The sequence below is a fragment of the Rutidosis leptorrhynchoides genome, chromosome 2 (genome assembly GCF_046630445.1).
Source record: "Rutidosis leptorrhynchoides isolate AG116_Rl617_1_P2 chromosome 2, CSIRO_AGI_Rlap_v1, whole genome shotgun sequence".
NCBI lineage: Eukaryota > Viridiplantae > Streptophyta > Magnoliopsida > Asterales > Asteraceae > Rutidosis > Rutidosis leptorrhynchoides.
The window spans coordinates 705,600,028-705,623,772 of NC_092334.1; the positions used below are offsets into that span (position 1 = coordinate 705,600,028).

At 35.1% G+C, this 23,745-nt stretch overlaps 1 protein-coding gene across 1 annotated transcript; it reads right to left on the minus strand.

The window, feature by feature from the left end:
* Positions 1-3,358: 3,358 nt before the first annotated feature.
* LOC139894689 (pleiotropic drug resistance protein 1-like) lies at positions 3,359-17,435 on the minus strand. The gene is made up of 22 exons (XM_071878102.1): positions 16,951-17,435; positions 14,449-14,569; positions 13,242-13,330; positions 13,024-13,108; positions 12,667-12,826; positions 12,099-12,175; positions 11,297-11,350; positions 10,779-11,171; positions 10,033-10,314; positions 9,304-9,620; positions 9,043-9,203; positions 8,858-8,961; positions 8,565-8,715; positions 8,279-8,457; positions 7,619-7,951; positions 6,688-6,978; positions 6,308-6,391; positions 5,881-6,014; positions 5,548-5,775; positions 5,293-5,464; positions 4,451-4,705; positions 3,359-3,766 (listed from the first exon to the last, which is right to left on the minus strand). Exons 1-22 carry the CDS (start codon positions 17,307-17,309, stop codon positions 3,509-3,511), a joined length of 4,287 nt encoding a protein of 1,428 aa, XP_071734203.1. The 5' UTR covers positions 17,310-17,435; the 3' UTR covers positions 3,359-3,508.
* Between the last annotated feature and the right edge of the window lie 6,310 nt (positions 17,436-23,745).

Genomic DNA, 23,745 nt, shown 5'->3' on the forward strand with positions numbered 1-23,745 from the left:
CTTGATCATTTAATGACCCAATTTGCATTAAATTACTCAACTACTCGCAACCGCCCATAAATGGCCAAGACTCGACTTTAATCACTAAGACTAGTGAATTAAAGTCTATTAACTTCAATTAACACAAAACTTAGGGCAATCCATACCCATTTCATTTAATTAGGTCAACTAGTACATTTTGACCCATTTTATATTTCTTAGATTCACAATCAAGTCAAACTTACCCATTTACACTTCTTTCATTAATCTTAAAGTGCATTAGTGACTAACAACACCATTTGACACTTACAACTCCAAATCACAAAGCCAAAACCCTAGATTGTGGCCATTAGGGTTTCATTACAACAACATAACCCAAACTCACCCATTTTACCCTCAAATGGGTCATACAAATCTCTAGTAACCCAAACCCTAGCCTTTAACCAATTAAAACTTAAAACATGAAGTTAGAACTTACCAAGACTATCTTCTCGTAGCTAGTAACAAGGAGAACAACTTTAAATCTCGCTCCTAGGTTTGATTCACAAATCTCCAACTCCAAATCTCAAGATTAAACTAAGTGGGTTTTGTGTTTTGGGAGAGAAATTGGAAAGAAAATGGAAAAAGAAATGAGAAATAAATGATAGTGGTTGGTATTAAAGGCTCCAAACTGATCTACAAGCAAAAAGACCAATTTACCCCTAAAACCCTTTTAAATAGAGTAGTAATCGGAGTCAGATCTGCAGAAATACCGCGGCGTGGTGTAAGCCTACGCCTGAACACTTCGACAAGTTAGCATAAAATGATGGTTTATACCACTAACACACCTCGTTCACTCTTCTTATGCTCGTCTAAGCTTCGACCTTAAGCCTCATACGACTCAACACCAATGCGACACACATACATATGTATATGTATATACATATATATATACATACATATATATATATATATATATATATATATATATATATATATATATACTCATAAACTAACACTAAGCTCATTTAATCACATAAACGAACAAGTTACAAACGTGCTAATAATTAAGTTTGTACCTTTAGACGTGCACGGGAAAACGGGGTGTTACAATTTTGGGTCAAGTTGACTTTTTGTTGACTGTTGCATATTAGTCTCGAGCATTAGGATTGTGATACACTATGACCTGACCTAAATTGTTAGACAAATATTGACCAACATATAAATATATATAATTAATATAGGTTCGTGAATCCGAGGCCAACCTTGCACTTGTTCAATGACGTCATATGTATTTTTACTACGAAATACAGTATGGTGAGTTTCATTTGCCTTTTTACCCTTTACATTTTTGGGCTGAGAATACATGCGCAACTTTTATAAATGTTTGACGAAATAGACATAAGTAATTGAAACTACATTCTATGGTTGAATGATCGAAGCCGAATATGCCCCTTTTTGCTTGGTAGCCTAAGAATTAGTAAACCGATCTACTAATTGACGCGAATCCTAAAGATAGATCTATTGGGCCTAACAAACCCCATCCAAAGTACCGGATGCTTTAGTACTTCGAATTCGTTTTTATCATGTCCGATGGATGTCCCGGAATGATAGGGGATATTCTTATATGCATCTTGTTAATGTCGGTTACCAGATGTTTAATCCATATGAATGATTTTTGTCTCTATGCATGAGACGTATGTTTATGAGAAATGAAAATAAAAATCTTGTGGTCTATTAAAATGATGATAATGATCGATTATGATAAACTAATGAACTCACCAACCTTTTGGTTGACACTTGAAAGCATGTTTATTCTCAGGTATGAAAGAAATCTTCCGCTGTGCATTAGCTCATTTTAGAGATCTTACTTGGAGTCATTCATGGCATATTTTGAAAGACGTTGCATTCGAGTCATTGAGTTCATCAAGATTATTACTAAGTCAATTATAGTTGGATAGTGGATATTATGAAATGGTATGCATGCCTGTCAATTTTCGATGTAAAGAAAATTTGTCTTTAAAAAAAAAACGAATGAAATGTTTGTAAAATGTATCATATAGAGGTCAAATACCTCGCGATGAAATCAACTATTGTGAATCGTTTATAATGTATATGAACGGGTCCTTTCAGTGTCATCAGAAAGTACGGTACTGTTGTGTTCGGATAGGCGGAAGAAAAACTCCGGAAAGAATCTGGTATGCTGGAGGTGCGGGAAGACTGGGCATGTAGGGTTAATTGTCCAGGTGGAGCTAATTCGGCAAATGGCTCCAAAGGCGCTAATGATGTCTCCGTTGTTACGGAGAGTGACGAATTCCTCTGAAGTCACGTCATCCTCATGGTGTGTTCGCGCCACCATGGAAAGGGATGTTCGTTAGCGGTTCCACAATAGCACATGGGCACTGGTTTGGCATTGGTGCAGGTTGTGTGGTGAAAACTGATGGAACTTCCAGGAAAGCCAAACGGAGAAGTTGCACCGTAAATGTTCACCTGGTTATTCAACATGTGCCGAGGTGAAATTCTTAGAATGGGATCTTCTAAGTGGCTATACTCTTACAGTGGAGTATGATAATTCTGTTTAGAGTTATGATTGTCCGTTATGACAATGATTGTCGGTTTAGACAATGTTCGATGAGGATGCAAGTTTTGTCTCTTGGGAGATAATGTCAACGGCATGAATATGAGGATCTTGAAGTTGTCGTCGAGGAAGCGTCTGCGTCGGTTATCCTTAAGTATGGTTATCTTTTTCTATCAAAAAGGTGGAGATTTGTTGGTTTTGTTTTTGATAGAAAAATTGATATGGTTACTTTGTGAAGGATGTTATCCCACATCGGTGGGAGGAAGAAGTTGGAGGTGTGTGACTTGGTTATAAAAGGAGGTCATGGGCATCATTCCAACTTGCACCAATCAATACACTTTAATATTTGATTATTTCTTTCTTTCTTACCCTTGTTTGGGAGTTGTTTTAGTTAAATACTTTGGAGAGTGTAGTTAGCTTAAGAGAGTTGTCTATGTCATTGTAAAAATTTGTGATATAGTGTATTTCTCTCTTTGGAGGCCCGTGGTTTTTCTCCTGTTTTGGAGTTTCCACGTTAAATTCTTGTGTTGTGGATTGTTCTTATTTATTTACTGTTTTTCATTGGGCGTTTGTTGGGAATTAGTGAGACGTTAATTTCCCAACACATATATCTTGTCAACACTTGAGAGAACCAACTTCAAACATACTGCAACTAATTGTAAAAATGGCCATTATTCTTTAACTTTTTTAGGCAATGAACTCAAACGTGAAAAAAAAAAAACCAAAAAATGTTAATAATAATTCCAATTCATCATTTCAATATTACCATCTAAAAGACATTAAGACACACAAGCTTCTACATTTGATGATATGAAGACAACATTCATGTAATACAGCATCAAATTTAATAAATTCGTTCTACATGTTGTTCAAGCAAAAATATGTTTAGCTCACAACATATATAATAAATATAAATACATAAATAATAAATAATATTAGTCAAAAGAATAATGGGAGTGTCATCCTATATGTTTATCTCTTCTGGAAATTGAAGGCTCGAATACAGTACGCAAAGATGCATGCGAACGACAGAACCAGCCCGATATGCACTCCTGCAACGGCGCCAAGAAAATCGTGCTTGATACCATAATACCGATCCAAGTAACCTTTCACGGTCTCACCATTCTTGAGCTCGTTTTCATACTCACCAAACTGCGATGCAACCATTCCGTAAATAGTCCAAGCCAGTGGGTTTCCCCAATAGTACCATCTCCACCATACCGGAATCCTCTTTAAAAAGACCAAAAATTGTATCAGAAGGTGTAAAATGGGCGGGCTACTACACCAGTTATACTAGTAAATTGTTTTAAAATGTTGAAACGGGCCAATTTAGTTTGTCCAGAAACATTCTTGTTCAAACTTAGTTTATAAAGTTATGATATGTGAAAACAAAACAGTTCCCTTTTAAATTGATTTCTCTTATTTACGTGTTTGACAGAATAGAGAGTAAACGTAACCCATATCAACCCATTTCTATGTAAATAGTTTGTAGAATTATATCCAGGGCCGTCTCACTAATTTAGAGGTCTATGTTCGAGACATAAAAAATCAGCCCTAACTTTTGAATAACACTGCTTTTGATCGTGATTTAGATTAGTTGATAAATGAAATTTCATGATTTAACTGTTTAATAAATGAACTTTCATTATTTGCTTCATGATAATAAAATATATAAAAGAATGCATTAATATACAGGATTTTTAAAATTTTGGGTCTTTTCAAAATTTGAACTTTGTTCGGTTTCACACTTTGCACATGCACCGAAGACGTGCTATTACATTCCTTCCTGCTTAGAACATTATAATCATTCGAAACTCTATATCTACAAATTCTGAACCATTATTCGCTTGACTTGAAGCCTCTAATTACATGTAATAATGAACGAGATTAGTAATGTGTTTTAGAGGAACTTACAGGTCTTGGAACAATGAAGCCGGAAAAGAGATTAAATAATCCGTAAAATGAGGCGGCAATGATGGCGGCAATATTGGCGTTTGGTGTGACGGCGACGGTCATCATACCATAATATGTCATGTAAAGTAAACAGCATAACTGAAAGAAAAAGTACCAGAAGAACTTGGCGGCTGTCCAATCGAACCCAATCATCGCATACACTATAACACTGTACACTGCGGTTTGTGCAAGAATGTAGGGAATTTCTACTAGAACCTGCAAAAAAGCAGACCGATGTAAATAGGCCGTATTCTAATTGATAATATTTTCTTCTTGTGATACAGATTTGTGTGCTTTTTTATGTGACCATTAAGAGATTGGAACCAAGTCTGTTGTTGCTGGCAAAATGAACGGGCTGTACGGGCTATATAATGGGTCAAAATGTGTATTTTCATCAGTTAGTTTGTGAAATGGGTCAGAATCGCCCCAATTTAAGTTTGTGTCTATTTTCATCAGTTAGTGTGTTGAATACTACTCACTCCGTCCTAAAATAAGTGTCCACCTTACTATTTATATCTGTCCCAAAATAATTATCCACTAAAACATAAGTTTTAAGTACAACATAATAATTGTACACCTTACTATTTATATTCAGTCAAACTAACCTTAAATATAATATATGGGCAAAACTAGCATTAATCATACCTATCTTAAATCCAACTACAATATTAATATAATCATACTCGACTAAAATGATTGAGGATGTGTGCATTAAATTTACCCTTTGCGTGACTTTGGACCTGTCTGACCCATTTAAACTAACGTTTTAGCCCGTTTTAACTGGGTTCAATCCAATGTAGTACCTGAGCAAATGCGTATGGCAAAGCAGAGTACATTCCCGCAGCTCGTTCTCTATAAAACACGGTGCGTTCGACATCCACAACTGGCTGGACCGACGATGCATTTTGGACTCCAAGAAAAAGGGTGGCCGCATACATTGACCCCATTGCATTGGTCAAATCCCTTTGGGTCGATCTGAAATATGTTCAAATTTAGTACAACGAAACAACTGAACAACATTTTTTTTTTTCCAAAGTTTTAAGGTTTTAGATGTTTACTTTTTAGTACCGAGATCCCAAAACATAGAACCAAACACAAAAGCGATGAATGTAGTGAAGACAAAACGGACAGCTGTGTATGGAGGGTTTCTCCAGTACGACCAACGTTGTTTCCATAGGCACGCTATGCATTGTGTAAGAAACGGTTGCGAGTATTGTGTCGGGAAATATAAATCTTGCGTACCCGGACGTGGTACGCTTAGTTCAGCAATAAGTGCTTTGTTTCTCCTGTGAATTCAATTAAAATTTAAAAAAAAAAGGAAAAAAAAAAAAAGAAAAACATTAATGCCGTGTGATTTCATCGAAAGTCCCAAAAAGTAGCAATCAGTATACCTGTAAAGATCTGAATTTTTGTAGATTTCGGTGAAATCTACTCCTAAAGCGATTTCTAGTGCCGAAGTACTAACTTCCAGCATCCATGTTGCAGGGTTATATCCGTCTTTTATCTTACTTACACCATCGATACCCTGGATCACAAAACAGTTTAGTAAAGGGATCACCCGATACTTTATAATCATAAACAGATACATGGCACTAACGCCACAAACAGCGGCGGAACTTGAACTCGGATACAGGTGGGGCGGGTGTAATTTATTTTTTTTAAATATTTCATATTCAGCAGGGACGAACACTAAAAAAAACCTTAATTTTTAGTAATTTTTTTTTTAGTGTAAAAATTTTTGTTCCGTAATATCCAGGGTGGACGGATACCCACCTTGGGTTACCCTATGTTCCGCCTCTGGCCACAAATGCATCTTACCTCGAAATACTTGATCAACTCACAAGAATCACGACCAACAGGTCCAACGTACAATTCTAGTCCTCCGCGTTTCATCAAAAACAACTGCAAACAGATTTGTTTTCAAGGTTCAATAAATAATAAACACATAGCCAAAAAGTAAACCATCACAAAATAGCCCGGTGGTTGGGCCCTGAGTTCCTTGCAAGAGGTCTCAAGTTCGAATCCCGACTAGGACGAATATTTTGTAGTGGCTAGGAAAGGGTTGGAAACGGCCAGAGAAATAATCCTGTTGGGCTCATCTGGTCGGATTGCTCGCCCTCCTAGGTAGCCCGACCAGGGACAAACCTTCTACCTACCCAAAAAGTAATTGGTTGTGATAATTGGCACTACTTTCATACCTCATCAAACGCTTCAAAGATATCAATGCTAGGTTGATGAATGGTGCAAACAACTGTTCGTCCTGTGTCCACTGTGTTCCTAACGGTTCTCATCACAATAGCAGCCGCTCGAGCATCTAGCCCTGAGGTTGGCTCATCCATAAAGATTATAGATGGGTTAGCTACAAGCTCCACGGCTATAGTCAATCTCTTTCGTTGTTCGGTCGAGAGTCCATTGACACCTGGCAACCCAACTAGTGAATCTCTCAATGGGTTCAGTTCCACAAGATCCATAACTTCATCAACAAAACTCTGTAAACAATATCAAACTGAGTCATTTCTAACTCAAATTAACGACATTTTTTTAAAGTCTAATATGACTAAGAGTAATGCCAAATGTGCCTAAAATATTGGTCTAAACATATCTCTAACAATACAATATTTGAAGCCATCATAAGATGACCTCGTGGGTGGCTATATGTTTTAGAGGTCTGAGGTTCAAACCTCACTAGCAGCACATATTAGAGTTGCCAGACAAAATGGCCATGTGATAACCCAGGTAAGCACATTTTACCTCCTTCGTTTACCCATTTACCAATAGTTTTTTTAGACATGTCTTTAGGCCTATATTCATGGAGCATTTTTCTATGGGCTAAAAGTGGGTTGAACGACACGTACAAGGGTCTACTCCCTCCGTCAAATAATTGTCTCATTTCGACTTTTGATGTCTTTTTTTCAACTTTGATTTAAAATATTTTTGTTTGTTTCACATAATATTTAATGAAATTTACATGAATGGATTGTGTTTTCATTTGTATAACTTTCATCAAGTATTATATAACACAAAAAAAGTCAAAATCGAAAAAGAAAGACTTTCAAAAGTCAAATGAGACAGTTATTTTGGAACAGAGGGAGTATGATATGCATTTATAGTCAAACAAAGGACACAAACCTTTCTCGTTTTCTCGTCAACATCTGAACCAAGCCTTAGCCAGGATGAGTAAAGCAAAGACTCGTAAACTGTAACATGAGGAGAGTGGATGTCGTTTTGTTCACAGTATCCAGAAATGCGAGCAAACGTTTCCTGTTTCTTTGGATACCCTGAAATTCTAATGTCACCTTCTATATAACCACCGGTTTTTCTACCTGCCAGCACATCCATCAGTGTAGTTTTTCCGGCCCCACTCACGCCCATCAAAGCTGTTAAAATACCCGGCCGAAAAGCTCCACTCACACCCTTAAGTAGCAGCAATCTATCTTCATCCACTCCTTGCTCTTTCATTTCCTACAACATTTTTCTTGATTTAAACACTTACAATCACAGTACTGTAACGGGTCTGTTCAGAAATTTCTTTGTATTTTCTTGTGTTCATTTGGGTAAAACACCATATCTAAATGAGTCTAAATAGGTTTAAAACTTTTTTACGTTCATATAATTAAAAGGATAAACTTTATTGTAGATATAATAATCTAAGGTGATCAATGTGACCCGACCCGTGACACAAGTTGACCTGTGACCCCGTTCGACCTGCTTATGTTGCCACCTTTACATCAATGTATTAAATAGATTTGGATACAATTATTAATAAAATAATAACAAAAAAAAACTTACCGGTGGCATGTCAACCGAGTATTTGACATCATTGAAGGTGATAGAATGAGGTTCAAACGGAAGAATCATCCCTTTTTTCTTCGACTGACTGCCATCACCTGTTGTTGCGGATGACAATTCGACTTCTTTTGCATCACTGTCATCTTGTACTGATGCATGAGATTGAGCTTTCCCGAAAGCTGTAAAATCCACAGAATGTAAGAAAACATAATCAAATTAACCCGTTTATAGGTAAATGGGTCATAATAACCACTCTCATGAAACAACAAAAGATTGAGATACTCACGGTCAAGAAAAGCAAGAGACAAAACAAAACACAGATTGAGGACAAATATGAATCCAACCAAGGCTGCAATCGAAATCCAATACCAGTAACTTTCTGCATAGAACCCTCCTGATGTGATAATCGTTTTCCCGAGTGTTGTATCGTTCCATGGCTATTTACAAAAAAGAAAAGAAAAAAAAAATACATACATACATTAATAAGATACTGATTCAGTACTACCTTTTTTTTTTTTTCTTTTTTCTTTTGTGGAAGGCAATTTAGTTTTGCTTAAATTGCAATAATCGGATAGTTACCTTTTTCCATTGATTCCCGAGAAACTCGTTGACAACAATTCCGTTCATGGCGTACATCATAGGAGAACTCCAGTAACCCCATATCCACCACTTTTTTACGTCCTCTAAAAAGCAAAACAAAATTTGTTACTTAACAATAACGAATCAACGGTTGTGTTTATATACATTTTTTAACCGATTAATACCTCGAACAAGGACAAATCCACCCAAAGTAAAAACTATGAGAAGTGCAAATGAACCAAAAGTGTTAGCAATAATCATGTTGCGACCCATTGCTCCCATTAACCGAAACAATGCAGAAGACATTTGATTAATAACCACCAGTAAAAGGTATTGCTTGAAGAATCTGTGTAACAAGAAAGGTCCAATTAATTAATCAAAATAATAAAAATAAGATAAGAAAGCATGAGTTTTTATTAGTAATAATTGAATTGAAGTTAAATTACCTTGACACATTAGGGTCAAATCCAACAACATAATATGTCAAAATAGTCCAAAGTGCAGCTTCAACAAATGAAACAGGTATCTTGATGACCCATGATGGTAGAGCATACGCCCACGGGGGGTAAAATAGGAAATCCCTTTGTTTATAGAATACAGGAAGCTTTGCAATAGTCATTGAGATTTCAGACATCCCATTAAACATGATCATAATCACACCGAAAAAAAGAGCACCCACATATATCCCACCATCTTCTGGGACACGTCTATGCATTTCAGTTCGAAAGAACACACTCAACGTCACTAATGACATTACAGTTAGCTGAAACCAAACAAAATAGTGTAAACTTATATATAATTTCCATCAATTGTATAAACTTCTACCCAACTTTAATCGAGTGTTAAAGTTGGGGCCTGAGTTCCTTGCAAGAGGTCTCAGGTTCGAATCATGCCTTTAGTGGTAGCCCGAATAGCCAGAGAGTAATCCTGTTGGGCTGCGTATATCAGTGTATGAGGTCGGATTACTCAACCTCTCGGATAGCCCGAACAGGGAAAACCTTCAACCTTTTACCTTTAATCGAATTTAAAAAATAGCCGAAGCCAACTATGATTTGTGTAAAACTCTAACCAGATTTAATAAAATTTCTATCTCGTCTAAACAACCAAGTAAAAAACGCATTAAACTTTAAAAAGAGAAAAAAAGAAAACTCATTAATGATCCAGACAACACTCACTTGGAATAATTTGAAGAAATATACAAATGAGTTTCTCTTCATGAGCAATATTTCTCTATCTGTACAAGCCTTCAAAAGTTCCTTTTTGTTCAAACCGTATTTTTCGGTTGTGAGAGCAGCAGGATGATTTTTAGTTTTATCATAAGGAGTCGCTAAATCGGCTCCCAGTTTTCGTCCAACGTGAAACGATTGATACGCCTCAGCAAATTCCTTAGCTGTCACAAATCTATAAGGCGTATCTCTTCTCATCCAATATTGTTGTTGATCTTTCTTTGATGTCACCTATAATCAAAAGTAAACGCAAAGTCAGCACAAATACTGAAACATAACCCATTTCAACCCGATTCAATCGGACACCCATTACGTGTCTCTCTTGTCCCTAGCAAACATATATACAGTGTTGTAAAACTCGGTCGAGTTCTCGGTTTAGATCACCAGCCTAGTTCTCGGTGCCCAACTCAGTCAACCATCGAGTTTCTCGGCCAACTCTGGGAGTTCTCGGTCAACTCGGGGAGTTCTCGGTCAACTCGGGGATTTCTCGGTCAACTGGGGGAGTTCAAGTTCTTGGTTGGTCCCTTATCTTAACGACCGTTAGTAAATCCCCGTTAAGTCATGACATGTACATGACACGAGGGGTATTTTTGTCTATTCAGCTGAGAACACCCAAAATTTCCGACCGAGTTCTCTCAGAGTTGCGAGAACTCCAACCTTGCAAATATATAAATAAATCGAAGGTAGTTAGTTACCTCTTGCAAGAAGTCAGCGACTCCCTTCCTCTCGGGGCATTTAAATCCCATAGACTCGAAAAAATCGAGCACGTTTTCACGCGGGCCTTGATAAACTATCTTCCCATCAGTCAAAAGAATGATGTCATCAAACAAGTCGTATGTTTCTGGTGCGGGTTGAAGGAGAGATATAACAGCAGTTCCTTCTAGAATATGAATAAACTGTTTAAGCGACTTGACGATTTGGAACGTCGTAGAACTGTCCAAACCCGTAGATATTTCGTCCATAAGAAGAACCTTCGATGGTCCAACGATCATTTCACCCGTTGTTACACGTTTCTTTTGTCCACCCGAGATACCCCTTATCATTTGATCTCCAACCATAGTGTCAGCACATATGTCTAAACCCAACACCTGTACATGAACACTTCATGTTATATCATAATCTTTTTTAATTTTTTTTTTTTTTTTTTTTTTAAATTTTTAAACAAGATTAGAAATGGGTCAAACTTTATAAAAAATGGACTTATGTATCCTACCTTGAGAGTATAATCTGTCACCACACTAGCTTCTTGCCCCTCAGTTGCTGCAGCCTAAAAGAAACAAGCACAAACTTTATCAATGGGCCTCTTTGGTTATGTTTTATCTATAACGGGTCGAATGGGTCATATAACAGGTCAAAAGTCTCCGAAAATATATAGGCATTTAGAAAAACCTCCCAACTCTTTTTATTTAAAAATCTAGATTAGTACGGAGTATTAGAGTTATTTTAGCGCACTAGTTATTTTGCAATTAGTAAGTGACAATATTTGTTTCAGCCAGTGTTGTAAATCTCCTTATTTCTCCCCGAGATCTCCCCGAGATCTCGTTTTTGAAATGCCGCCGAGATGAGATGTCCATCTCCCGAGATTTCTCGTTCAGCGAGGTCAAACTTGGTCAAAGCCACGATTTCTCGAATTTTCTCGCTCATTTCTTGAATTTTTATTAAGATCACGTGATTTTTCGAATTTTCTCTCTCATTTCTTCGATTTACTTGTAAAACCTCATAAAAATGTATATAAATGTACATATGTTTATTTATTTATATATATTTATATTAAAAAAACTAAAAAGTCAACGTAAGTCAACGCCCGAGATCTCCCCGAGATTTTTCCGAGATGCCGAGATCTCCCCAAAAATGTCCAAACGAGATCTCACCGAGATTCGAGATCTCCAACCTTGGTTTCAGCTCTACCTAATTTGACCAATACATGAAAATACCCATTTTGACCTGTTACCCGGTATGCCCATTATGCCACCTTCAAAATAAGATTCTAAAATTAGAAGCTAATTGTTTCTTACCTTCATGTAGATGTCGACATCAGGATCAGGCTTAATGTTTGCATCTTTCTCCCTTCTTGATAACTCTGCTAACATCTCTGCAATTCATAACGCAAACATTACTAACCCTGTCATCAAAATGCTTGCCTTTTACATGTGTCATTTTCAACTAATTAACTTTATTATGAGTCGATGTGGGTTATGGTCTATCTGATTATCTCTAACTGGGTCAAACAGGTAGAATTTAAAAAGCTTGTTAAAAGTGAAACCAATCAAACAGGTCAGAAAATTTGGCAAAAGTGTAGTAATACCTTTTTAAAAGTGTTTAACGCAAAAATTTAAAATTGGACAAGGAAAGTTTCGGTAGAATTACCTTATTAACATATTACATGAATAAAATATTCAATATACTTGTTTGTTAGTTGTTCTCGGTATGATTTGAGGAAGATATTACTAGAAAATTTAAGCGCTTAATGCTTAAGTGAGTCTTTCAACTCTGGATGTTTAAAAAATAAACGCGTTGAAAGTTGAATGGCTCAGCTGAACCATTCAATTAAGAGATAAAACAAACACACCCTAATATACTAACCGTAACGTGATCCAATCCCTTGGCATCGAGCAGAGAAAGCCAACGTCTCTCTGACTGTCATTTCTCCAATATGGACGTCATGTTGACTGATATAAGCCGATGTTCTTTCTGGTACGAATTCATTTAATTCATGGCCATTATATGTCACCTTTCCAGAGTTCTACAAGTACATATCACAAATTTAGGAGTAGATACTCAACTTAATAAGCTAATGGGTCAGGTCAGCCCAGACCATTTTAACCCATGCTAACATATAACATGTGTCAATCAAGACCCGTTTTGACATGTTAACCATCCTGCATGACTCGTGTATTTTGCCACATTTAACTTTAACTTGAAAAATTAATAGTAAATTACCTTAAGCTCCTTGGCGAGCTTACCGGCCAAGGCTAACAACAATGTTGTCTTCCCAGAACTCGGAGGACCCAATAGTAATGTCATTCTACAAACATATATACATAAAACATTAGTATAAAATATTTAAAACGTGTTGCTATTGATATTGTTATTAATATTGAAAATACGATTAATATGTATTGATATATTGATAGGTGGTTTGGGTTGTTGCTCATCACCTGCTAGGTTTAACAACTCCACTAAGATCATCAAGGATGGTAATATGCCTTTTCGTATTTGGGAGAAGATGTAACATGCTCAAGAACCCCTGTAGACAAACAACCATGAACAAATATGTCAAACAAGTTACATTTAAAACAGGCTTGTTTCCACATCATGGAAACAACTTTTTTTCACATCATGGGCTTTGTGGGGGCTTTCTCACTTCCAAAACGCCCACAAAGCTCTTTATGAGACATTCTAGGATTAAAAAAAGAGACGTTTTGCATGGGATCAACCACATATATTTATAGTAAAGTGAATATGAGGCTCTTCTATACTCAATTGGGTATACTCAGTAGTTGGATATAGAGCTATTATATCATTTGTTCCTATGATTATAACAAGATTGAAACATAGAAAAATGAGCTTTTGACTTGTCTTTTAACCAATGATGTATTATTTCTATACCAAACTTAAATGTATAACAACCACATATTTTCCATCCTCTTAGACCAATTATAACTCTAACTATGATTGCAAAGGCAGATGAGGTACTTTTTGATGATGTGACAATGTTATGAAGTGAATGTTAAATAATGGGGAATGTTAAGTTTGAGTGTTAAATTTGTGATGAGTGATGTGGTAAAATATTATTGATAGTTGGGTATAAAATATATTAATTAATAATATATAAAAATTAATGGTGAAATCTGATTGGTCCAAACATCCGTGACGCTGACTTTTTTTTCCGTCAGTTTTTTTAACTGGCGCCCCGGGGCGTCAAGGGGGCGTCAGGGTTAAGGGGTTAAGGGCGTCAGGGCGTCAGATTTTATGCCAAATCACATGACACGTCGGTTTTGGGGGCGTCAGATTCCGAAAGTGACGCTGATTTAAAATTGGTCTTATATTATACTTCGTACTAAATTAACTCAACTTCACCCCTAATAACTCAAAAAGCCACCTCATAAAGCCCACATAACAATATTTTCCCACAACTTTCTTACGCCTTTGCCACATCACAAAACTCCCGAAAAACCGTCCAAAATGGTCTAAGTTTAATTAGAAAAATGGCGCATCTTTTTTAAGCCTAACAACACGCAATGAACGTCTTTTTGCTAACTGCCATGGATGATTTTTCCCTTACTGTATATAATTATTAATTATTAATTAAACTTAAATTATGCAGAAGTATGAAAAGTTGAAAACCAGTAAATGTTTATTTACCTCAAAAATGTCAATGTGGAAGTTAATGAAACTTGGCAAAGCTCTACTTCCTGTGTTAACATCTGCCTCCACACTCAAATGCTCAAATCTGACCTCAATTGTTGGCAACTCAATGCCAACCCTGTACAATTTCATGCATGATTTTTTTATATTATATATATTTTAAATAGCAAAAAAAAATAAAAAAAAATGTCACTAATTCAATAAATGAAATATGAACATTGCTCTCGTCATCAAATAGGAGAAAACCTACCTTCACTTCCAGTAACTAGCCGTTTTTTCAATAAAAAAAAGTAGTTTGAGTATTGAGGTGTAGTTTATATTTATATCTCATTTATATTTATTTATATAGAGTTGAAAGTAAAATTAAATTTCTTAAAGTAGTACATAGTAGTATAGTACAAAAGATTTTATGTGGTCTTTCAGGGCCCATTTAAATTGAGTTTCATAGCCCGTTTTAGTAATAATGGGCTTATGCCAGTGGGCTTAGTGAATATGAGGCCTACTTCTTTTTTCTTGTAATTCTCAAATTTTCACTTTTTTCATGAAAAATTACTATTTATTTAATTTCAGTTTAGTACAAAAGAGTAACATGAATGTGCTTAAATACGTACTAAAAATTAAAATGTTGCTCTTATCTCAAAATAGTATATATCAATTTGCAAGGCTTACTACTGTTTACTTTGTTGATTTTAATTTTACATATATGGCCTCTTTTATGTGTTTTATATTTAATATTGCAATTTTATAACAAACCCTTAAGTATTGCAGGTCGTTAAACATCTATTCCCTTTAAGAGAAGGTTATAGGCAGTGTTGTAAAAAAAACCCGATTAATCGGCGATTAATCCCCGATTAATCATTTTTTAAGAGCAATCCGTTCCGATTTCCAAAAAACCGTTTAATTAAATGGTCAACGTCAATTGATGGGTCAAAACCGAATTTGGTCAAAATCGGGCTTATTGCATTGTGGCTGCTTATTTTTGGATCATGTGGAGTTTCCGTAATGGTGTTGTTTTTCAAGACGAGGTGATAAATAAAGGCGATCTATTTGACTTGATTCGCTCTACTTCTTATTTTTGGTATTTGAATAGAAGTAGATGTAAATTTAATTATAACAATTGGCTATTGAAGCCGTTGTAATTGTTTAATTGTATGTTCGCCCTTTTTGACTTCTAGTACCTTATTAGAGGCCTAATAAAATTTGCGTTTGCCGTTCAAAAAAAAAAAAAAAAAAAAAAAAAATTGGATAAGATCTTAACATGAATTTAAACTAGAATTTTATAGTTTTGGAGCAAAATGTACAATTTTAGACAATTATGTTAAAGTTTATTTTTATATTTATGGTTTTTTTCTATATTTACACATATAATTTTTAAAATTTAATATTTAAATGTATACAGTACAATTCGATTAATCCCCGAATTGCCGATTAATCTTTTTAAAGTCCCGACCGATTAATCTCCGAATAGCGAATTTTGCAAACTTGGTTATAGGTTCAAGCCTTTTGAGGCCCTTGATTTCTTTCTATTGTTTATACTTTTCATTTCTTTTCCCATATTTTTTAGTTGCTATTTTACTCCCTAAAATCAAATTTATATATCACTTTTTATGACTACGGGAAAAATACAGTTTTCAAAATGAGATGAAAAAACTTAGTCTGACTTGTAGAAAATTGGCACAAGTGTAAAAGTTTGAAATTTTCTAGACTTCTAGTTTTCCTCATTAGATGAATATAACTAAAATGTTGGTTATGAGTCTACATCAACTCCAAAGCTAGGATAATCAATTCAAGCCTAAAAAGTAGATGAAAATTTTCTACGTGTCACCTCCTCATATATTATTTGGTATTCTCGTTGTTGTTGTTGTTGTTATTTTCGTAAAATAAATCATTTTAGTACAAAAACTGAAATCACTATCGCAATGTTCATATATATTTTTGGATAATGTTTTTCATTTATTTATTTATTTGTTCAAATGTTAGTTAATGTCCTTATCGAGGTTTCTGTTCAACTATATTATTTGACTTATTCAATTATTTAAAATCAATATTGTGGTTGTGAATTTATGATTATGGTTAAATGCTCAAATTCCTATCATAGTTTCATATAATGGTTAAAAGTCAAAACAGTATCACAACTCGTTTCAAATATCAATTTGGTTTTGCTTATGTTTGTTAAAAACCACAACAATGACCAATTCAAATATACTTACAACCATTCTAGCAATATGTGGTTTGGTGTGGCTTATATATTTGTAAAAAACCACAAAAATGACAACAACAAAATAAAAACTATTCAAATATTTACTTACAATCATTAGCAATATGTTGTTTTGAGTTGCTCACCAGCTTTTTTTCTCTATATTCTAAAACTCTTTACCTTATAACATATAATATAATATAATATAATTATATAATACAATATATATATATATATGGCTATGCTATACATTTATTGACATAATTTGATTTAGTTTAATAAAAAAATAAATAAAATATTACCTGTCAATCCTGTTCCTAAGCTTCAACAAGAATGCTTCATTATCTTCATCAGCAACTTTAACGAGTCTATCAAGCAGACGTTTTCTTTGTTCGATTCCAATATTATCGATATCGATTTCATTTGCAGGTCCGGTTGATCCAAATAACAAACCTTTTCTTAATCTATCAAAAGTTGGCAACTTTTCAAGTGAAGCCCATTTAAGTGCTTCTTCATCATCTTCATCACGTGACGATCTTGAAAAAACATCCATACCCGAATTCCTCCATATCGAATTGCTGACTGATCTTAAACTCGATGTTCTTCCACTTGTTCCTAACCTTATACTACTACTAGCTTTATATATGTCACTTCCATCCATTCTATTTTTCGCTAATTAAAAAACAGTACACCAATTAAAACAAATGATACAATTGCAACATATATATTATATATGCAGGATCGATCTCATTTATGGTGACATGTGGTGTTGGATGAAAAGAGTGTTTATTTATATTTTATATATGTAATATGTATATATATAGAAAGAAAGATGATTGTACGAGTAGATAACAAGGATTTAAAATACACGTGTTTATAGTTAATTTATTTGACTCGATTAATCATTGAAAAATGTAAACAAGCAAATGAGGTGCATATATTGAAGATGACGAAAAACGTGAGTGAGTACGTCATGTTTTGAAAGTTGAAAATTCAAATTTAGTTTTTTTGTTCGAAAAACAGTAACTAAAATAGATGACTTTAAAGATTAAATTGAGTACACACGATATGATACAGATTTCAACTAATTTGCCTGACAATGTAAATTTAACACTTGAATTATTGGTACGAAGATAATAAATGATATGCATTATTGATAACTTATAGCCTTATCATAAAAATTAAATAAAATTAATATTTTAATAATTAATTTAATATTAATATAAATAAAAATAATTAATAATAATAATAATGATATATATATATATATATATATATATATATATATATATATATATATATATATATATATATATATATATATATATATATATATATATATATATATATATATATATATATAAAGGCAAGTATTCGGCATCGAATACTCTAATTTTTCACGCATGCACGCGCTTTCAAGAGAAAAGTCGAATCACATTGCAGTAACCCGATCCCTAAACCATCTCGTAGGACAGACGGACCGGGTTTGAATCCTGAATGGAACCGAGAGAAAACCTCTGGCATCAATCTGGAACTCCATAATCCATTCATATATTATATATTATATTATATTATATTATATTATATTATATTATATTATCATTGTCATTATCATTATCATTAGGAACTATTATTATATATAGTTATTATTATTATTAAATTATAATTATAATAATAGAATAGAATTACTAGTATTGAGTGATTTATGTGAAGATTGGAACGAGATTCACATAATTATTTGATTTTAGACTTTTTCATTCTTTCTTTTGATTAACAAATAGATAGATAGATAAATAGATAGAGGTTGTATGGTGTCTAATTGAAATCTACATTTCTCTAATCCATTGTAATAATTGTTTTTCTATAGCTTCTTGTTAGAGATTTCTAATAAGTTTCAATGATGAAAAAAAATTACTAGTAGCAATAAGAGAAATAAAATGCATCATTTTTCAACGGTAAAATTTGGATATTATAATATGTTCCCTAACAAGACGCTAAGAAGAAATTACAAAAGTAAACAAGTCACGAGTTCCAGTTAGAAACTATATGACCTCTACTTTTAAGCCAACAAAAATTAATAATCTAATTACATCAAAAAACCTACTTCTATTAAAAAAAACTTCGTTAAACACGATACCATTCCTGAAGCGCCAAAGAGCTCATAAAAGAGTAACAATGATCCCAACTATCCGGTCCTAATTGATCGTCGAAAATTACAAACCCTCGATCCAACTCATGAAGTCTTCCCATGAATCAAACAAAGGCAAACCACAATCCATCCACGCACATGCACCTTTTTTTCCTTTTTTTTTGATAACCGAGGAACTCCTACTACGAAAGGGCACATTGCCCCCCCCCCCCCCCCCCCCCCCCCCCCCCCCCCCCCGGCGCGCGCAGCGCTTTAACCGCGGGACATCGGGAACCCAGGTGTCACCCTGATGTCAGAAAAAGCACCCTCTAGTCAAGGGTCACTATTAAGTTCGTCCATTTTACCAGTGGTTGGATTCGAACCCGTGACCTCTCGCTTCTTTGAGGCCCTGGTGGCCAAGTAAAGGAAAATTTGAATATTTCAACTTTCAAACAATATGGGAAAGGTGAGCACTTGAAAACAAATGCGACCGGGATTCCACCTCATTGTTGCAAACGGCACAAACAATGGTATTAATCTCTAAACCATTCGCGGAGAGGTTTCAACGTAAAGGAATGGAGTCTAATCTGAAACGCCACAAGAATACATTAACTTTCCCCGGAACAAACATAAAGTAAATAGTGGAAAGCTTCGACGAAGGTAGAAGCATGCGATCTATATACCCTCCCACAAATTTAACCGTGAAAAATCCGTCGAAGCTCAAGGAGAACATCCAATTATCATCATGTACTGAAATGACACGATTTTGTAACTCGGTAAGAAGAGAAACAAGTAAATCGGTGTTACGACTACCGATATCTTCCCATGACCACACCCATTACCAATCACCATCCACCCATTTATCCGCAACGGTGTCATTTTTATTAGTACCCAAGTGAAATAAATTATTCTAATGCAAGATAAACATGAACTACCATACGAGAAAGATGTATTAAAACCTCACCTTTTTTTTACAGCGATTGGGATCACCCGAGGGGGGCTAAACCACTCGTTACGATCATTTCCCGTTTCGACTATGCCGATGCAGCGATAATAACCCCGCCCCATCGCTGCTCGGGAGGAAACCTTGAAACCGATCCAATGGCACGGCCAAGTAAAACCCCCTTCCCTTTACTCCCCAAACGATATGGGAAAGGTGCATTGAGTGGATAATTCATGGCAGAGATGAAATTGTGTTTTTTAATATGTAGCCAACGGGGGGTCGAACTCCTGACCTCCCCTAAAAGAGGCAGGCCACCAACCGCTGGACCACATCACAACTTCTCTGCCATGAAGTATCCACCAACCCTGAAATCCCTATATTAGTGGAGTATCACAAAGTAGTAAACTTCACTGATATAGGTAGGAAATGGATAAATCTTGATTGATATATAGTGACATTTACATCTTTCAATTACAGAATAACAACTTACATACATGATGATACTTGTTTATTTCAGGGTTGATATTTCAAATGCTTTCGTTTATTAAAGTTGCAGCAGTGATATTTCAAATCTTTTCGTGTTAGTATTTGTTGGGATTTGCACTTTTTTTTATAGGGATTTGTATTGGTTTCTAATTGACATACAATTAGTTTCTTGTTATGTGAATTGTTTTTGATGTAGTTAAATTGGTTATCAGTATTTGTGAGAATGGATACAACTTTTGCCTGTTAGTGGTTTGAATGATGCTGATTTAGTATTGATTTTTGCAATGCTGGTTGACAAACGCTATATATGTACAGTACTTTTGTTAAATAAAATAATGTATATGTTGGATAAAGATATGTTTGCATAAAAGGCATCAGATTTTTGTCCTTGTCAGAAATGATTTTGCATGATCAAATGTCAAAATAAATTATTTATAAAGTCGATATTTGATCTTACATTAACTTCTCGAAGCCAAGTGCTATTACCAATGATTTTCTCGAAAACGTTATCATTGTTGATTTAATAACCGATACCCGAAATTCATCAACGTTATACAAATAACGCCACCGCCAGTTATAAATAAGAGAAAGATTGAAAGCTTTAAGGCTCCCCACATTTAATCCGCCTCGATCAAAAGGGGCTAAAGTCGTATCCCATTTCACCCAAGCTATTTTATTGACGGAACGATTACCACCCCAAAAATATCTGGAATGAGTCGACTCAAGGCACTTAATGACCATCTTCGAGCATTTAAAATGGACATATAATAAATCCCGAGTCTACCCATAACAGATTTTAGCAAAGTCAATCTCCCGCTTGAGGAGATCATGCACGCTTTCCACGACAATTATTTTGATTGAAATTTCTCAACCAATGAATCCCAATTCGACACCAATTTCATACTAGAACCAATTGGAATGCTTACGTATTTAGTAGGAAAAATACCCACCCGAAATCTCGCATTTACCGCCAAGGAATTAAGCTCATAATCATTAACACCCATACCGAACACGTGTGACTTTGCAAAATTGATCCTCAAACCCGAGACCAAGTATAAGACTTCTAGAATATTGAGAATTCCGGTTAAACTCTGTTTACTCCACTAAAAAAAATAATGACATCGTCCGCATACAAAAGTGTGATAGCCGAATCCTGTCAATCCCCACGTTAATACCTCGAATCAAGTTGACCTCCATGACACGATGGAACGCCAAATGAAGACCTTCCTTAAAAATAATACTATGTATGTCAAAAATGCATTGAATCATTGATATGGCCGAAACAGACGGTTTTGTTTATGCGGTGTCGTTAGGCCGCAAGGCGTTAGAATCAACTAACAAGAGCGGGAGTAATAGTTTTAAATTTATATTTAGCGGGGCCTAAATCTTACTACTCCTTATTATGAGTAAGGTAAGTATGACCTAGGGTCGTATTTTTAAGATATCAGTAGAATCGAACCTATATTTAAAGCTTAAGATAATTCTAAGGTGCCGGAGTAGTGGTTTGTTACCTAATTTTTTGGGTTTTCTAGTTTATAAGATAAAGTAAAGTAAATACGATAAAATTTGTAATTCAGATAAGGTTAACACAAGTGCATGCTATGATTTCGTCAGTTACTTTGCCGAGATTATGAAATGCTGGCTCATGAATAGGCAGTGACCTTGTATGCATTACACTAGTCCTAAACGTTCCTGTCATAAGACATGTCACTGGGTAATGCGATAGGCTTGAAGATTCTGAATAGACAGCAACGTCCCTTACCCCCGACGCCCGTGCAGTCTGACTACAGACATACACGTTCAGACGGATCATCCAATTGAGCGACTCGGTTGGGTGATGTATTAACATTCCACAAAGGTCTAAACTTTATTAAGCATAATAGAATACAGGGTTTTTCATATCCGAGAGACGTGATGCGCTTCGATGCTTTCGTTAAAGATTGGATTTAAAAGATAGTTAGGCCCTTAAAAAGAATTCAACCATAAAGAACACCATGGCCAAGTCAAGTTTTACTTCCATGAACACGTTCGGTTATCCTAACGGTCCAATCCTTTATGTGTTTAAACAAACAGTTCCTTAATTAACCAAGAATCCCTCAAACGGGGTGCAATGCTTGAGACCGCGTTATGGTGAAGTGTACTAATCAGCACTGACCGGATTCCATGGCCTTACTTAGCAGAGGTACAGCTTACAACAACCGTTGTGCTTCAGCGTGCACGTACGAAGTTTATATGCTTGGTGACTACACTAGCATGGTCTAGGACGGACAATATACTAGGGGTCTAGTTAGATGTTTCACTACGAAAGAGTCCTCAGTTGGAATCCAAAGCTCGGTGGACTTACTACAGCCGGTGTGCCTCAGTCAAACTTATGTTGTATTCGATATACTTCTCTTACCAAGGGGTGACACGGATAGTGTACTCTGAATCGGGGTTCGCGACTTCCCAATAATAGAGCCGATAACTACGTTCTATTAGTTGGAAAAGCGATTGAGTTTAAAGCATAATCGAAAAGCATCTCGACAACATACACAAGCCATAATATTATTTCGGCATTATAACTGACTACATCACAACATACACTAAAGATAACTACTCGCTAATTATGGCAACAATATCACAAAACATAATAATGGAAAACATTATATATAGACAAAGGATAGAAGTACCAGTAGATTAAACGAGTTCCGAATACAAAAGTGACAACTTCAAACTCCAGACCGCTCCTAATACAATCTTCGGCGTTCTTCTCCGGGTACTAGGTTTCCCGCATGGAGTTGAAGAATTTGAAAGTATGACTAATATTGTAGAAATAGAGAGAAAGAAGTGAATTGGAGTGTGTGTAAAAATGAATGACAAAGACCCTTTAAATAGACTTAAAATTTACCTGCAAACGGCTGGCAGGCCGTTTGGCAAGCCGTTTGCAGGGCCCGTTTGCCAGCATTGCCCTTTTGCCAGTCCCGTTTGATCTGGCCGTGTGGCAGGCCATTTGCTATACTGGCAAGCCGTTTGGCTTGCTGATTTGCTGGATTGTAACTTTATTTCTTGTCTTTCACCGTATTTGCTCTAGAATCTTTGTTTTAGCTCCGGTTCTCTTGATTCTTTTTGCACCGTCTTCGTAATCACTTGTTCTTCAATTTTAACCGACGAAGCGGGTATTTTGGCGATAAAGTTTGGAACTTTTTTGTTTTTGGGCCTTAATATCAAGGTGAAAACGTGACTTTTTAGCCGATATCAATTATCTCAAAGAGTTGGTACAATATGTTTGATACAATTTTATATACATATATATATATATATATACATATATATATATATATATATACATATATATATATATATATATATATATATATATATATATATATATATATATATACATATTTTTAGCCGATATCAATTATCTCAAAGAGTTGGTACGATATGTTTGATACAATTTTTATACATATATATATATATATACATATATATACATATATATATACATATATACATATATATACATATACATATATATATATATATACATATATATATATA

Excerpts from the sequence above, each read along its gene's own strand:
- LOC139894689 (XM_071878102.1), bottom strand. The coding sequence starts at position 17,309 with ATGGATGGAAGTGACATATATAAAGCTAGTAGTAGTATAAGGTTAGGA. Across the intron at positions 9,204-9,303 it reads TTTGACCCTAATGTGTCAAG|ATTCTTCAAGCAATACCTTT; the intron begins GTAATTTAACTT and ends CTTGTTACACAG. Across the intron at positions 8,962-9,042 it reads TGGATTTGTCCTTGTTCGAG|AGGACGTAAAAAAGTGGTGG; the intron begins GTATTAATCGGT and ends TTTGCTTTTTAG.